The 18,008-nt window shown below is 38.6% G+C and overlaps 1 protein-coding gene across 15 annotated transcripts in view; it reads left to right on the top strand.

The window, feature by feature from the left end:
* atp2b2 (ATPase plasma membrane Ca2+ transporting 2) overlaps positions 1-7,338 on the top strand; it is a 67,157-nt gene extending 59,819 nt beyond the window's left edge. For 5 of the 15 annotated variants that reach the window (XM_055027535.1, XM_055027534.1, XM_055027530.1 and 2 more), the window contains one exon: positions 3,649-7,338. In XM_055027535.1, coding sequence (XP_054883510.1) covers positions 3,649-3,960 — 312 coding nt within the window. In that variant the 3' untranslated portion in view covers positions 3,961-7,338. Of the gene's footprint in view, positions 1-426; positions 617-910; positions 964-3,061; positions 3,214-3,648 lie in introns of those variants that run through there. The other 10 variants (XM_055027539.1, XM_055027538.1, XM_055027531.1 and 7 more) reach the window with 8 other exon arrangements.
* The last annotated feature ends 10,670 nt before the right edge of the window (positions 7,339-18,008 follow it).

Here is an 18,008-nt window from a genome sequence, read left to right as displayed (position 1 = left end):
CCTTGATTAATAGATCGCTGTTAGGTGAAAGAATAAACAGATTAAAATGTTACAAAGACTGAAAAATGTGTGAAAAAGCAACTTAAGTCTTCAGAAAGCCTGGAGAACTGTTAATCCAGACCATTTTAAAGGTCATAACAGTCTGGTTCTGGCAGCAGATGTTGGATGAATCTCATCTTCTACAGTCCTGTATGTTCATGACCACCATGACAGGTACATGTTGTTCTATCTGTAAGATGGCCTTTTATTCCTATTCACCACTTGGTTGAGGGGATACTCCACCCTGACCTTTACCTCCCCCCACCCTTATGTGTCATTACTGCAGAGTTGTAGTCCCTTTACCTAACCAGCCAGCATGTGTTACCATTTAGTTCGTGTCACTCTGAGCAGCCATTTGTCCTCTCCTGTCCCGTTCTTCTTCCACAGATTGAAGTAGTCAACACCTTCAAGAGCGGCACCTCATTTCAGGGGGCTGGGGCTCTGAGACGCCAGTCATCCACCACCAGCCAGAACCAGGATGTAACCAATGTTTCTAGTCCTAGTCACGTGTCCTTGTCCAATGCCCTTTCCTCTCCTACAAGCACTACTGCTGCTGCTGCTCCTTCCACTACTGGCCGTGAGTCAGAACTCTGTCAGTCTGCTTGTCTGCTCTCTTTGCTTCAGGGGTGCCATCCAGTCCTCATCGAGCTCTTATTTTTAAACTTAAATTACTAGACATTATGCCACCAATGCCTCCATTGTGACGTTGGCATCTCTGAAGATTTGTCCTTTTCTCTCTTGCTGCTTTTTTCATTTTCTTTCTTATTCTGTCTTTTTGATGTTCACACTGGATTTCAAATTCATCTTGATATCTCCTCCCATGGTTGGCTGTACTGTCCTCTCATTGGTCAATGTGTGTTTGTTTCCCCAGAGTGCTAGGAGCACAGGACTAAGAGTGATACCCACGGCGTGACATTTCAGGTTGTGAGTTTGTCTCCCTCTGCTCATCCTCCATACATCATCACATCTGTCACTCCTCTCGTTTTTATGTCACGACGGATGTTAATAACTAATTCCAATCAACTCTCAAAAGTAACTGGGAGAACATTCAAGTATAAGTGGCAATGTTGTTTTATCTGCCACTTTAGTGGCAGATAATAACGACTTCAGACAAATCCAAATTTTATTGTGTATTATATATTTTATTAACTCAATAAACGCTGAGGAAGCGGCTGTATGTGTGGTTAAGAATTTCCTTTTTATTACCTCGACTGCTTTCAGAAAAATGTTTCTTCTTACCTCAAGATATAAGAACCTCAAATCTGTGATCATCTCTATTTTCAGCTTTGAGCCACGTCTGAGCGTAATTGACACCTTAAAGTAAACCTGCTTATTTGCTAGATGAAACAGAAAGCTGCTTGCAAATTTTATCTGTAAGCCAGTTTGTTCTTCTCCTTCGGTCGCTTAATAATGCTGCTGTGGTTGATTATCATGTTGCCATATTATCAGACAGATTCCCAGCAGAATCAAAATAGATAAACCTCCAACCCTCCATTTTTGTCAGATCTTGTCCTGTCACAAACTTATTCAAAGAGATCCTTCTTATTATTACTTTTTATTTTAGCTTTAGGATCTTCTTGCACCCACTAAGCCATAATTACAGCAGTGTTACTGTATATTAGATGTAATAGAGCCAATTTCCAGAACCTACATGACTCTCAAACTTCAAGGCAAGAAATTACTATCACTGTGTGGTAATTTGCAGGTCTAATATGCTAAAGGAGAAATGGCACAAACTTGAATTCTCTTTCCAATTTTTTACTTAAAAGTTGCAACACATCTGCTACATATCATGTCTTCTGCATTTCATGTTAAAATATTACTTAAATTCACATGAAGGACCCTACACTTATTGTTATCCCTGATATAGATGCATATAATAATTTTCTTTTGTCACTTAGAGAAAGTCTGAAAACAAAATGACTTTGGTCACACATTTTTATAATTCACTTTTTAGATTGAAAAATAACTTAATTTGTAATTCAAACATCCTCCTGGGCCTGTGGCTCAAATTTTGAGTGACACTCATAGACAAAATTTAAAACAGTGTCGGTAACCAGGAAATGTGTAAGAAAACAACTGCTTTTGTAAACTCCATGATATTCAGAGGAATAGTTTAAAAACTTTAAAATAACTGTGAAAGTGCAGCAAATAGGTTCAACTCTGCCTAGTGGCAACTTGGCAAAGTTTGAGTCTAGCAATCCAGCAGAAAGGCTTTCTGCCCTGCCAGCAAACACCTCCATGTTTCTGTTTTGTTCTAATCCTGCTGGGACTTTAACTACAATCATATATTAGATCAGCCTAAGATTCACAAAAAGATGAATTGGTTAAAAAGCACCTGATAGTCATCTTTATAGGTGGAAGAGGATTTTAAATTTCAACGTAAGAAACTTGTTTAAATTGTAGAAAATGTAATACTGATCTACGTTTATTTATCAATAATAACCTATTATTATTGATAAATAATATTCCTTTTGTTTTATACCAATGCAAAAATGCCTGATTTAACTAAGTAAACATGTTACCTCTTCTGATTCGTCAAACCTCAGTTTCTATATGGTTTCAAGGTCGCCATGTTGTAAGTTGTTTCTCGAAAACAAGAACATGTATGTGATTCACTAAAGACTCGCACACAGCTGGGCTTATACTTGAGTGTTTGCTCAGATTTGCATGGAGTAAGAAACATGCTTCAACCGTCAGACCTCTGACAATGAAACTTATTTTCATTATTCACCTCCTTTCGTTTGATGTCGGCTTTTCTTGTGCCAGTGTCCAGTTTGTCACTGTCGCATGTACTTTGTGTTTACATCTTGTGTGTGTGTTCATAATATTTTAACCTACAGTGTTTGCTTGTTGTCTAAATGCCACTATTTTATTTCTGGGATGTGTTTTGTCGGTGTGAGTTTTATTTTCACTGCAATGCTTAGGTTGAGCCAACCTCATGCAGATTTGACTCACTCCATTTGGGACAATGCCTCTGCTACACTGTGCTATATTTGAGTGTTTTGTGTGTCTCATTCAGAGTCTGTGTGGATATTCAGCCAGACGGCGGTCTGGTGCCCCCCTACCCCCTACCCCTCAAGAAGTTTTTAAACCGCCTCATTGGATTTCTCTGATATAACCAACTTCTTTCTTACTGACCTCGTCCACCAGATTTCTTCAAAACTGCATGTGGTATTGTCCTTAAATTTTTTCTGTAAGCATTCCATTTATTAATGTGGCTTGTTTCTAGGTATACAGCACATTGGACTAAAGCGTATACTTACAACGAGCGTTTGTGTTGCTTTTGTTTTTCTGGAAATGTCTGATTTCCTTGTGTTCTTTATGATTATGTTCTTCACAGTTTTTCTTAGTGCACGCAAAAATTAAATGACTTGTGACCTGTAGTCATCTTGTGCAAGCAGAAAACAGACTCCAGTTACCTTCTCTTTCACTTTTTCCTCTTCCACCTTATATTCTTAAAAATAAATATTTTTTTCTTCTTCTTTGTCTGTTCTTTTTTCACCTACTCTCTCATTACGAGGTTCCCTGCAGCTCTTTTTATTTGATATGTACCATCAGCGCTCATGGTTTTTTCCCCTTCCTTTTTTTGATCTTCTCACACAACAGATTCGAGTTGTGAATGCATTCCGTAGCTCCCTCTATGAAGGCCTGGAAAAACCCGACTCCAGAACATCCATACACAACTTCATGACACACCCTGAGTTTAGGATAGACGACTCCACGCCTAGCATCCCCCTCATCGACGACACAGATGATGATTCGGCCCGGAGGAGGACGAAGTTCTCCAGCCAGCCTTCGTCTCCTAACAAGAACAACAACGCCATTGACAGTGGCATCAACCTTACCATCGACATCAGTAAATCTGCCGCCTCCTCCAGCCCCGCCAGCCCTCTCCACAGCCTGGAGACCAGCCTCTAACCCCCGTCCAGAACGCCGCAGTGACCGCTCACATTGTTCCCTCATGGCCCGGGAGCACCTCGTCCAGCTCTCCCACACCATAATTTGTTACTTCTCCCACTACTTGCGACATGGCCACTCAGATCTCGCCTTCCCCTCCACCCAGCGCACCATGTTTCACCACCGACACAGATCTGGTCCATCTCCCTCTTGTAAGCTAAAGCCAATAATGCTCTCGCATCCGTTCAACATCGAGCGAATCTTTGTGAAATGACAAGGATCAAAAGAAAAACACAATCCAAAAAGCTCCGCAAAGCTACATGACCTACACAGCCATCCTGCTTTTGTGGTTGCATGTGTATGGTGGCAGCCTTGATGGTGTGTATGACACTATGCTTGTACCGGTTAGCATGTACTGTATAAACGTGCAGCTGACTGCACGTTGCGTATGAACTGTGTCCACAGTGATACCTGGAGGAGGACGAGGAGGAGGGAGACTGCCGAGGAGTGCAGAGTGCAAACAGACTTTATACTCTCCTTAAACTCCTTCTCTTCAATAATAACATTGTTAACAGAGATACAGTAATAGTTTAAATTAAATTAAAAACCGTTGTTATTATTCTGAGTCTGATTATTCTTGTTATTATTCTTATTGATCCTGCATGAATGTACATTACCCAAGTTTTATTTAAAAAGGGTTTTAATTTTATTGGAGTTGTTTGGTTCTGATGGGCTGAGCAAACACAGCGGACTATACATGTAAAGAAAGCTTCTCTGAGTCCTCCCTCCATCCTCTGTGTGGCATGAACATGTACCGGACTCTGAAATAATTTTTTAAAAAATGACATCCATAAGCAGAAATGTGTATCGAGGTGGTAGGGCTGAAATTGCACAGTAGTTTTGCACCTGATGAAAAAGAGAAATGCAAAATAATAATAATGATGATGATAGTATTTATGGGATATATTCTATACATATAAATTCATAAAATCTATTTAGAGAGAGTTTATCTTTGTTTGTTGGCATGTTGCCTTGTTTCCGCTTCAATGGCTTAAATTACTTTGACTTATTTATGTCTTAAACAGAATGTAATTGTTTACAACCTCGTAGAGATGAATTTCCTGGTTTCTTAGAGGAGGCGAGCTCAGAATTTTGTTGCTGTGTTATTACGGGAAAAACCATGTGCTGAAACTTGCCTGCTATATTGTCAAATAATGTAGATATTTTTAGAGAATAAACAACGAGAAGAAACCAAAATATAATGGGATGCATAGTACAGTACATGTGGAATCTTAGTATTACTCTTTATGATTGTTGGGATCAAATAAGAGCGGCTTGCCTTTGGTTTTTCCTAACGAAGGCCTCCTTTTTATGACAGAGGAGGATTTTTGATTTGATTAGATTTTTTTTTCATTATTAATTTTGGTTTATTTTTGCTTTGCTTTAATGCTGACCTGGAGTCAGTGCTTGTGTAAAAGGTTGATATCAGGACCTTTTTATTTAACTGTTGTCTAGGTAAACCTGCTTGTTCAAAGGACTTGATGTTTTAAAGATGTATGTGACCATCAAAAGGCTGCAATCCAGTCATTTTTAGAAATTTGTTTCAAACTTGCAATATATATTGTGCTGATATTTTCTAATTTATTTTAGATTTTTTTTTTTTAAGTTTCTTTTCATCTAGACACAAGCAGCCCCTAAATCCTGTTGGCATTTTTAACATCTAAAGAAAAAGGAAAAACTGACAAAAAAACAAAACAAAATTAATAACAAAAATGGAATGTTGCTTTGACTCTTTTTCTATATATATATACATAAAAAAGATTTCCTGCACTATCTGGTTATGAATGAAAACTTCTGTGGTGTAACTCTAGATGTGCTTTTGTGTGTTTTAACCAAGCTTGTCTTCCTGCCGTCACAGAATATACAGTACTCTTAGCATCTCAACTGTACTCACTAGTTGTAAACTATTTATCGTACTTTGACCAATCAGACATTATCAGAAGTCGCATAGAGAAGGCACATTTATCCATTTTTTTGCACTCAGAAGGACAAGGCCACTTAACTAGCCTCTAGTATTATTACTCTACCTAACCGAAGTCAGTGGCAAGCATGATGTCATAAAGTAGGCTCATTATGCAACTTGAAGAACTTTTTTTTTTCGTTTTAAACATAAATTAAAAACTATTCTGTAGACGATGTAAACAATCATTTCTCTGAGCAGCTTAATCTTTTGTTTGTTTGTTTGTTTGTTTTTGCATCCTCCTCCTCCTCTGTCATTGTTCACCCAATCCATTTATCTGAAGAGGGTGCACAAGCTTTACTGGTCAGCTCAGGCATGTCAAAAAACATCGAAATAAAATCTGTCTTATTTAATTGGAAAGAAAACAGTCTGGGTTCTGATATTTACCTTAGAAGTTCTTAATTTATTTTATTATTTTTTTTCTGGTGTTTGCCTTTTTTTTGTCTAAAAATTTAAAACAATAAACAAAACAAAGAAATAAAAAATAAAAAAACCCATAGATATAGCATTTTTCGTATATAAAAAAAGACTTAAGCCAACATTCTCGAACCATTTTTACATCGAGGAGGACTTTCAGCTTTAAGAAACTGAAGTTAAACTGATTCTTGTAAATAGAGTTATGAGTCCACTGAGGACAGAAATGTTGAAAACATGAACTCCTCCTGATTACATCATGCAACTCAATGAGTCATACTGATGACGCGGCACTTTGGCTGTTTGTAATCAATCACCGCTCCTGTCAGAGACGCATCCAAATCATAATGTGTTGTAACAACCTCTCATTATGTTTATGATGACACCCATCATGATGATGATGATGATATCAATGATACTTTTTTGCAATATACTCACCTGCCTCGATGTACTGTATTTAGCAGCATGCAGTTTGTGGAACAAAGAAAAAGAGAAATGCCAACAGATAGCTTTTTGGCATACTTAGCCATTCATGGGTAAGTGAATTAAGTGTTCATCTTGTTTTTATGATATTTTTTTTAACTATACAATAATTGTAAATAAAGAACTCAATGTCTTTGTTCATTTAATACTATGCAAAAAGTCATGCTTTTCCGGTTGTTAATCCCCTCAGTTGTAGAGTGTGTTGCTGGAATGTTTGTGGTTTCAAAACTCAGTAAAAATAATGTGATGTAAATTATTTTTTAGCCTGACGAAAAGTAAAAATGATGCCGTATACAACAGAATACGGTGAAAAGGATTTTATAGTGGTGATGACTATGATGATGGACTGTGACTCCTGCTGCTTGACTGACCCATTTATCACTCTACTTACAGGAGCACTATTGCAAACATAACCATCATATTACTAACGGTAATAAAAAGAAAAAGAAATCTCATTTAATAAATTTCCCAGAGCAGCATGACTAGCATGGTGTGTCGTCGCCCCGTGTCACATGTCCTGTTCTGATTTTGTCGTGCCTCACTTTGACTTTGTTTTTGCTGTTTATTTAATTTAAAAACATCTCAGGTGTTTTACGGTTCCAAGTTAACAATTTGTGAAACTGTAATCACGATGAGGCAGCATAGCAGCATCTGAAGGGACAAAAAAAGAGTCTGAAATCTTACCTGTTCTCCTCGCCTCCCCTGCTTGTGTTATTTTGCAGATCACAGTTGAAGTGCTCAGAATGGGCAAGGTTAGAAATTAGTACATCAGAGGTGCATCTTAGGTTGAAATCAGAGAGGTGGGATGCATTTATACCTGCGTGAGATTATATTAGAATTCCTATAAATTCAGGCATAACATCATATTTAATCTGAAAATTTTAAACTTTTCCTTTCCTGGGAGCTGCATACATTTCACTGAGAACAAGAAGATTTCTGAACTTATCTGTTCAAAACTAACAAAAACCAAAAATAAAATAAAGAAACACTAACAGAAACTAATCAAAGCAATTCTAATTGTAATCCACACTAGATAAAAAAACAACAACTATAATTATTGCTTCATGCACCTGAAGCAGTAATTATAACTAAAAACATGATTACCAAGATCTAATTGCTTACTGAGAGGCCAATGAAAGGATTTTATGCCATAAAACAATTTCGAATAAAACCTAACTTTGAACATAAGGGGAAAGGTTGGGGATGGAAAAGTTGTTCGTTCTTGAATTACTTTTGTCCCCAGTTAGCTTTGCCTGCAATAGACAACCGACACAATATAGAGAATAACTTAAGGTCCAACTCATTGCAGTTTTAACTTTTGCAGAAACACTGTTCCCTTTTAGCAGCATATACGACGATAATACACTCACTTTCTTCATCAAGTCAGCCAGCCACGTTTAGATGAGCCATCAGTTCAGCATTTTGATGTGTTTAATGACCTGAGAGGTAAACTGTTGATGAACATAAATGAATAAAGTTCTGATACTGACATAAAACATCTGAACCTGGCGAAGAGTGCATCAACTCTTTCTGGATCAAGTGAGAGCGCTTTTCTGAGAGCTGTTCACAGTCGCCATCTCAGTGGAAGAGTCCATTTCCAGGAAGAACATGCTTTATGTGGGCGCTTCATCACAGAAGCAAAACTTAAATTGTTTACAAAGGACAGTGAAGGGATTTATTAAGAAAGAGTAAAAAAAAGCTTTAAAAACGAAGATTACATAAGGTTCATGGACAGTGAGTGAAATTATTTTGTGTGAAAGAGGAGTTTACGTACTGTGCAGTTCAGGGATTTTCCTTTAAACTTTTCACCAGGCTGACATTTTGTATTAGAAATCAATTTCTATATGTGTATTCTTATTTGCTGTAAAAAAAAAACACTGGAAAGTACCACTGTTTGTGTAATTAATGGACATGACATGAGTGTCACTATTTATTCATATTCAAATTCACTTAAAAAAAACAGTTTTTTTTTTTTTTTACCTTTTGGCTGTATTTTTATTATTTTAACCTCGTGTTAACGTGACTAAAGAAAATATAGTTTCACAAACTGTACCAAAGGAAGCCCCTCTACTTGAAATCAGTTAATGACGCCCTTGTCACTATGTGTCCACTGGAGGGCAGCACTTCAGCAGCCATATTTAACACAGTCCCACATTCCTTGTAATTTCGATTCTTGAAGTTGTTCCCCTTTGTGCATCCCTCTCCACTATAGTTGACAAAAATGTTGCAAGAACCCGAAACTTATCTGCTTCCATGCTGTTTTAATGTTTGGTTTACCTTAAATGCATATGACCAGTCAGCATTTATCACATTGACAGCAGGATATATTTTTTAGTATCCTGAGTTTCTAAAATACACATAGCAGCAAAAAGATTGCCAAGTCCTGTAGAAAAATTAAATCTGCTAAAAACTCATCAGCGAAGGAACTTCACAGTGAACCTCAAGCAGTTTAAGTTATATTCAAAATCAAATACAACATTTACTTTCATCTTGAAAGATGACTGGACCACTGAGTAATAGTCAAGTCCTTTTTCCTTGTACCAAAGTGGACAATTCTGTCATTGTCTCTGGTTTCGGAATGACAGAATCCTTGTCTTGAAACATCTGGGTGAGCTGAGTCCAAAGCTCAGACCCCAACTGCAGTCCACATCTTGTGGATCTCTCCCATTTTGGCTGATGATCTTCCAAAGGCTGCAGTTTTTCCTGTTCCACTGCACCTTTTCAACCAGTTTTTTCTTCCACTCAACCTTCTATTATTATAATTGGATACATTGCTATGTGAACAATCAGCTCTTTTAGCAACCATCTTCTGAGGGTTACTGCACCATAGCACATTTCTTTACTAAGAATCCCTTTTTCTCCTCTTGTTTTAATAAAAAAATTTTAATTCAAAGAAACTGAATTTTGTTTCAATTATCTGTAAACAGAAATTGCAAAAGAACAGAAATAAATGTTTGAAATACATCAGTCTGAATGTAAGCTAAACAACTTTTTCAATGTAATCAATTAAATTTTCAATTGAACTTGCACTTGAACTTGTTGACCGCAAGAAATGCTCTAAAAAACAATCAAAACTTCACTCGATTACCTATATCCAGCTTTTAGGATTAAAATTTGTGTTTTTAAAATTTATTTTTAAATAAACCTTTTTTTTTTTCTCTTAAAACGTTGAGGGTTTTTGTACCCTGACATTAACCCTGTGTTCATCTGAGCATCAGCTTCACAGTGGGTGTAGCTGTATCAGCATGCGTGGCGGTCCCTGCTGGGGTGGCACAGTCTGTGAATATAGAGTGGGCTCCCACAGCTCAGAAGATTAGCGACACAGTGCATTCAGGTCCATGTGCGAGGGCCGATTGCCCTTCATTGGGCCCCCAGTTGAATCCTGCTGCTTCCCTTTGGCCTAATAGAAGGCTGCAGTAACTGACAGTCCTTTACAATCCGCCAACACTGGTGGAGGTTTTGGAGGCTTTTGTTTCTTCTTCTTTTTTTTTTCCTTTTTACTCTGTTTTTCTCCAAAAGGACTGATTTTGAAATTACTCGTGTGCTGCCCAGTGTGTGTACGGGTTGGTATAGTTGTGTGCATTGGTCCATATGTGTGTGGTTTCACGCAGACACCCATAAGGACACACACGTGCACATGTTTGAATGCCAGTGCTGGCAATTGTCTTAATGGGATAAGGGGAGACTATGGTTCCTGTTGAAGGGAACAGGACTGTGGGATTGACATGGGAAAACACACACACGTTGCATTCATCGCACCAGTGGCTATGTTGTTGGTCGATTCACAAAAAAGGTGATATGTGGTGACTTGGTGTCTTCAAAACAGACCTCAGGGCTGCAAATATTCTCAAATCTTTCCAAACATCCAAGCATGACTGAACCTTAAACATCAAAAATTTTAAAACAAATTCAACTGTAATTTGTATTTGTAAGCTTATATTATTTATGATCATTGATTCATATTAACCGAACATAATGTACCATTTGAGGAAACAAAGTTTTGCTGTAATTTAGTTGAATCTGCAGTGGGTTGCAATAAAGTGTCTTGGCCAATAGGGGTCGTCTGTGGCAAAATATTGAGCCAACTTTTGTATCCTCTGAATTGAAAAACTTTTGTGTCAAACAAGTTGTAGGAACATTAAGTAAAGCTGTCAGTTGTGATGAAAGAGAGAGAAAGACACCAGTCTTCCAGTCTCATTGTTCTGCAACTTTTGGATGTATTTATGTGCCAACACACCTGAATCAAAGGCTGAATGACCTCTTTGGCATGTCACCAAGTTTTGCAAAAGTCTGGTGATATAATTTCTTTAATTATTTGATTAAGGTGTGTTGGAGCAGGAATGCATCCAAAAGTTGCAGGACAGGGGGACTTGAATGCTGGAGTTGTAGACTCTTGGACTAAAATAAAACTGATTCTAATTAAAGAAAGGTTTTAATACAGTTCTAATTAATGTCAGCATGAAGGCAACAGCTAAGTTTCAAATAGAAACTTGAAAACAGAATTCTGAGCATTCATCTCACTCTGACTCTTAACCAGGATCTGCTGTAAAAAAAAAATCCCTTATTTCTTCTAAGGTATATATTTTTATTCCTAATGTTGGCACACTGTGAGCACTTGAAATCAAAGTCAAAATCTTGATTTTCTTGCCCTACAAATTTGATTCCAAAGTGTCCAACCTCATGACACGAGAACATTGTTTTGGAATCATTGTTTTGTGGATATTTAGAGCAATTACTCCATCTGAAAAATCTGAAGAACTTCTAAAACATTTTTTTAAATCTTTATTTTAATGCATTAATTGTTTTTGGGGTTGTTTCGACAAAATTATTAAAATTGTGAAAGGTCCAAAGGTAAACAGCTTGCAGACCCTGCCATAAACCACTCTTTGCTAGTAGCTTTTTATATTTGCTCCATGATCTGATAAATTCAGTTTTCTGACCAGATCATGTTACCATAGTTTTATTACTGACAAATGAGTTTATTTGGAATATAAACCTCCTGGGCTCCAATCACTATTAATGATGTTTTCTAACTCACTTTTTGTCATATTTTCACAGTTTACAGGTCATAATTGTCTATGACACAGGATGCCTGGGCTGGTGATGTTAACACACAAATTCTGACACAACCTGATGACAGACAATGTCATCTCCCTCTCTCTCAGACCCATAATCTTACTCATCTCCTCAATGACAGCCGCTGGACAGGCCTGTGATTACTGCTCCACCTTCAAACCTCACTGGTACAATTGCTCCATTCTCCTGTTCATTCTGTCAATACCGAGATGTCAGGGGGCAATAAGTGAAATGGCAAATTCACACAATGTCGGGGGAAACTGATCAACATCTCATCTTGAGGTAAGAATGAGTTGAAGAGGAGGAGGAGAGTGATAGATGAAAGAGAAAACCAGAACAGAAAGAAAGAGACCACCGGCTGCCATTATTGATTTGATATGTGCAGTTTGTCTTCATTACCCATGGTCCACTGCTGTCAGAGATGTGCTAATGGCTTCATGTATCACATGGTCGCCTGGCAGGTGAGCGGGGAGGCAGACAGAAACAGGAATCACTGAATATATAATTGCACATCTGGTTTATTACCATCCGTCACTCATGAGGAATGTGGAAGATCAGACTGAAATAATTGCCATGATGTTGATCAGGTTTTGGAAAATGAGGATCACATTCATTCTGCATTGGAGGAGCTTTACTAGTATCAATAAGGCACAACATACACTCCAGAAAAAAGACTTTCCCATAAATATGAGGTGTGTATTGTGAGAGAGTATCCAACGGACGTCTGAAGTGAGAGATGGAAGTATCGAACAGAGCGTGTTCTATTGTTTTCCCAGGTTGTTTTTGTCAGTGTAGCCACTGGTTGTACTTATTCAAGTCAAGATAAGTTATCTGTAAAAACACACCTGGTTCAAAGAAAAGCTTCTGTGACAAGCAAGGAGATTCCAGCTGCAAAAGTTGGAATAAGCTAGCTTAGAAACTGACTCATACTTTCTCCCTCCTGATGTTTGTTTTTGTTCAAATCACCAACTTTGTCTGAATTCACACTATGTGATTTATACCACAATATCCTAAACAGCAATTCCCTGTGCGCTGGAGAAGATTTAGGTCTAGTTGCTACATGATAGTAGGCCATTTTATTGCATCGTTGTCTTTTTGTGGAGCTGACCACACAACATGTAATGACCATTTCTACTGTGAAATCAACTAAGTGAAAGCAATTGTAGCCTATCAACTTTATGTTTTTTGTGACAAGCTTTGCATTTTGACCTTCATCAATATGGGCCACTCTCTGAAGAGTGTGAAATCACATCCAAAGGGTCAATAGCAGCTTCTCTAGCCTCTTTTTTTTTTTTTTTTTTTTGAGGTTTTGATAGAAAATAATTCAAAGTAATTTTTGTTTAGAAGTTTTTTACCTGTTGGTACCCAAAGCTGGCCCACGTCTGGCAACAAATGGGTTAAAATGGCTCCAGAAAAAAGCTTTGGCTTAGAAGTGCACAATACTTTAAGGAATAAAAGCTTATCTTCCAAGCTTACAGTGGGCTGTTACTAGAACTGCTTGTTCCACATCTAAAGCCAGGCAAAGTGGGCGTCTGAAGTTCTTGCTTTGCTTTGTCAGATTCTGTTCTGTACAAAGTATGAGGCTGCTTTACTAAGCTGCACATGTTGCCAACACTTTTAATATTCAGCATAGTAAAATGATCCCCCTCAGCTCCGCTGGCGTGTGGCCGGGTGTTCTGCTAAGACTCGCTCACTACTGGGTGGCCTGGTTGGTCACCGCTCAACTCTCTTCTGTTGCCAAGCAAAGACTCTCACAGAGAGGGTCTCCTGATATGTTTATAACTTTTGCTAAATTATGGTTATTGCTTTAAACTCTTCCTGTTGTCCCTCTACTGCTCTGTGGGAATCATAAGTTTTGTTACACGCCGTCACGTGCAGATGAAAGAGATCGGGGGGGTGAACGGTTGCAGTGGATTGGCTGCAGGCAGTTTGTTGAACCTGAGTTTGGGATCTTTTGCAGTGAGCTCTTTGTCTGGTATTTCCCCTCGTTTCTTTTCTCCTCACTTTCCCTCACTGAATCTTTTTGTTCGCTAAACCTCTGCACGAATGCAGTCCAAAACCTTCTCAGTGAAGTGACCCATGTTGAAATGTTCTGGGGGCGTCCAGTTGAATTGCTCAAACAAATTGCTGTTGATATGAAGATGTGGGGGTGTCTCTGTTGAGACTGAGGTTCATACACTTGGCAGCAGAAGGTTGGCGTCACAGCATGTTAAATGGCTGCGTTTTTGACTTTTGTCTTTTATCAGTCACTTTGTGTTTTTCTGGAGAAGTGACTTCACTTTTAAACAAATACACCAAATGCAAATTGGCCAAGCTGTTCGGTTCATTGTTGTCCAATAGAATGATGTTCAATGAAAAGTGCATCTACATGTTGAATCTGAAGTTTTTTCTACATTGCTCCAATGTGCAGAGCTGACCAGGTCTTGTCAATCTGCTTGTTTTTGCTGTTTCTGTGGTTTTCACCCCAGTGGAATCCATGATCTCAGAGCCATCACTGACCAAGTGTTGGAAGGAAACATAGTGGAGCGCACTGAAGTTATTGTGCACTCCATTGACTGGTTTAAAATGCTATGTACAGATACCAAGATGCTATGATGCATCACCAAGGGAACTAGGCATTGATTTGCACCTCAAAAGATCAAATACCTGAACCATGTCCCAAAATCCCACAGGTGTTGAAATAGAGGCTCCATGGATGCAGAGCAGGACATATCAGGAGGTTCAGACCACCTCTCTGCTCAGCTTTCTAACCATATGACTACACAGGGATTTAAAAAGGAATGGCTAAAGCAAATGAGGAGGATTAGCAGGACTCTTCAAATTTAAAACACTGACTGCTGTCAGAGATCCATGCTGTCCACAACATCACCATTTACAAGGGATCTTTGAAGGTACTTGGATGATATTGCAGGAGTCCATATCCCCGACATTGGTTTCATCTGTTAGGTTGTCAATAAAACATCTAAATCTTAAATGCACTCAGTGCTTTTCTATACTGTGACAACTAGATAGCAAGGTCAGTAAAAAGTAAAACAAAATAAATAAAAACTAGCGAGAGAGAGGGAAATAGTTCAGTTATTCTTGCTTGACTTTGATAACCATAACATGTGGGTGCGATGTAGGATTCGGTTCAGTTACAAAATAAAAAAAAGCAGACTTACACACTGATTATCAGTAGATCAAGTGTTTACGCTGATCAACCACAGCTGTGCTCTATTTGCTAGCAGTGGCAGCAATAGAGAATCCATCACAGCGATCACTTATTGATAACAGCAAAATAAACATCAAGCCCTAAAACGTAACACAGTAACAGACTGAATGTACTGTTTGAGTGGGAAATGCTTGAGTGTTGGTGTTGAAACCTGAAACATGCAACATGTGAGTTTTTGTCAGTTGCTACGGCAACGAGTCCACGGAGTAGCCCACACAGAGAGCGAGAAAAAATGGTTTTGAGTTGGTCTTTCATGATTTTCTGAGCTATTTTTGCCTTTGCTGTGGCATCTCCAAGTTCCATTTAGTGAAAGGAATTGTGGGTATTGATGGCATGTGAAAGAAAAGTCTTTTTGCCCTCCTGCGTTGTGCGCGTGTGCTAAATAACCAGATATTGACCCTTTGCATCATTCGAGGCGCTAAAACAGGTCGGGAGGATCGAATAGAGCAACTCAAATTGTTTTCCCAAGTAGTTTTTGCCTGTTTATTCGTGGCTTCTACTTGTTTGAGTGAAGCTAATTTGTCTGTGAATGTCACACACCTGTTTAAGGCTCACAGACAGCAGTATTTACAAGAGTTGGAAATAGCTAGCTTAGAAACCGACCCATACCTCCTCGCTCCTGATGTAATGATCAAATTGCCAACATCATGCTGCATGATTTGTCATAAATAGTGTGTTCTCTTACAACGCAAGATTTCATTTTGAGTTATCAGAGTAGATATGCACCCTACATGTTAGATCTTCCTATCATTGTTTCTCTACCTTTTGTTTATCAGATGAATTCTAATCGAATAAATGTGTTTTGTGGTTGTAGTTCAGTTTTGCAAAGGACTTGCAAGATACAATTGTGTTCACAATCACTTTTTTCACCAAGCAAGTGATTTAATAAACTTTACAACTAAAGAACAGATTCTTGATTATTCTTCATCTCTGGTTTCAGAATGGCATTAGAGGCCGAGAAGAAGCTGGATTAAGATCAAGGATTTGAGAGGTTTCAGATGTACCACCAGGGAGCACAGGTGGGTGAGCAGACAGGTGTAGAAGATTTTGTCCAGAAAGGAGGAACTGCCAAAGCATGGGTAAGGTTCCAGGTAACTAACCTCTGTGCCAAGCATGTGGTTGGCTTGGCACAGAGAATTTTTTTCTTTCTGAAGGAGTTTAAGGAGAAACATGAAGTAGTCTACCTGGGAAAAACAAAGTAGAACATGATGAAATGCAGCACACAAGGGGAACTGGCTTGAAACTGCTACTGCAGGGGAAGGGAGACTGTCGGGTAGCCAACATGATGAGCTCAGGTCCTGCCAGCTGCTGCCTGCTGGAGGTGCCTCACTAGAAAAGGTGCAGGATGTATTTACATACTTTGCATGAAAAGTCCCAAAACAGAGTAAACACTTCCAGTTAGATTGATGCTGTTATTGTTATCCAGTCAGCTTTCCTCAATTCTCTCATGATAGTTTGCTTGGAAATGTATTTGTCCCACCTGGCAGAACTAGTTCAGGTGAGTTTGCAGGCTGCCTTTTGTCAGATCTAGGTTTTCATCAGCAGCACTAAGACCAGGGCTTTTTGAAGTCCACTACAAAACACTGCATTTGTTCTTCTGAAGGCATTTTTTTAATTAATTTGGCTGCAAGCTTTGAGTTGTCCATTTAGAAGACCCATTTGTGCCCAGTCTTTAACTTCCTGGCTGAAGACTTAAAGTGTTGCAATATTCCCACATGATGTTCTTTCAGTTTGATGCCATCTATTTTGTGAAGTGCACCAGTCCCTCCTGTCGCAAAGCACCCACACAGCGATTCAAGTATTTCCACAAAATACTTGAATTTTAGTTTTAACAGACAAGACATGTCTTCAAAAAGTTACGTTTTTCTCTGAGTGCATTTCTAAACGATAATGTGTTTTTTTAATGTGATTTGCAGTGATGGGTTCTTCGCTGAGTGGCCATTCTTGTACAGCTTCAGCCCCAATCCACAAAATCTTCCGGAGTTAAAATTCTAAACTAAATACAGCATGATGACTGGACAATTCTATAATGCTTATTATTGCTGATAATTATTTTAACAGATGACATTTCACCTCCACTTATCTTGAAATTGTACCCAAGAATGAACAACACATGTGAAGATTCACAGTTTTCTTTTTCTTTGATTGTCCCTTTAAATTATTATGATTAATTCAGGGAAATACAGAAGTTATGTTCTGGACTACAGTGTCACAGTTTGCTGTTCTATGTTGATTTTATTTGAATAATTTCACAAATCAGAACACTACTTCTTGTAGCAGCATACCTGCACATAGTTAGCTGTCATTCTTAAGAACTCGCCTTCTGATGATGTTGTGAGCTTTGACATGGGTCCGGTTGAAAAGCACAGTGAGTACTTGCCAGCCACTTTGGGTGGCCATACTTTTTATGCAGGGCACTTCCTTAAAGCTTCTAATGACGAGTGACCCTTGCGTGAACAAATTCTTAGAGACTAGGTCAGGCTTTTAGATTCAGGGGAGTTCCTACTGCAGCCGTCTATCACGCCTGGAAACCAAGCAGTCAACTTGTGTATGAAGAAACTCTGTAGCCTTCCATTTTAAGCTCAAAGGGAAGTTATTACTTCCCAACAGCATGGGTTTTTAGGACTTTATGACAGGTGAATCATTCATCATTACCGACTGACGACAATGTTTTTGCAGAGCTCTGTTTAAATTGAGCGTTTGTGTGCAGAGTGACTTCAGGAGAAAACAAAGAGTCCTGAGTTGGTATGCTGGGAGCAAAACCTGAGGAGCAACCACTCTGACAAAGAAAACCCGACTGTTGACAACAATCCATAAATCAAACAAAGTCAGTGCTTCTTTGAAGATTAGGGGGTGACTTCCCAC

Source organism: Poeciliopsis prolifica, unplaced genomic scaffold, assembly GCF_027474105.1.
Source record: "Poeciliopsis prolifica strain line A6 unplaced genomic scaffold, Auburn_PproV2 SCAFFOLD003, whole genome shotgun sequence".
Taxonomy (NCBI): domain Eukaryota; kingdom Metazoa; phylum Chordata; class Actinopteri; order Cyprinodontiformes; family Poeciliidae; genus Poeciliopsis; species Poeciliopsis prolifica.
The sequence above is the reverse complement of the archived record's forward strand: the minus strand, read 5'-3'. Positions and strand labels throughout refer to the sequence as shown.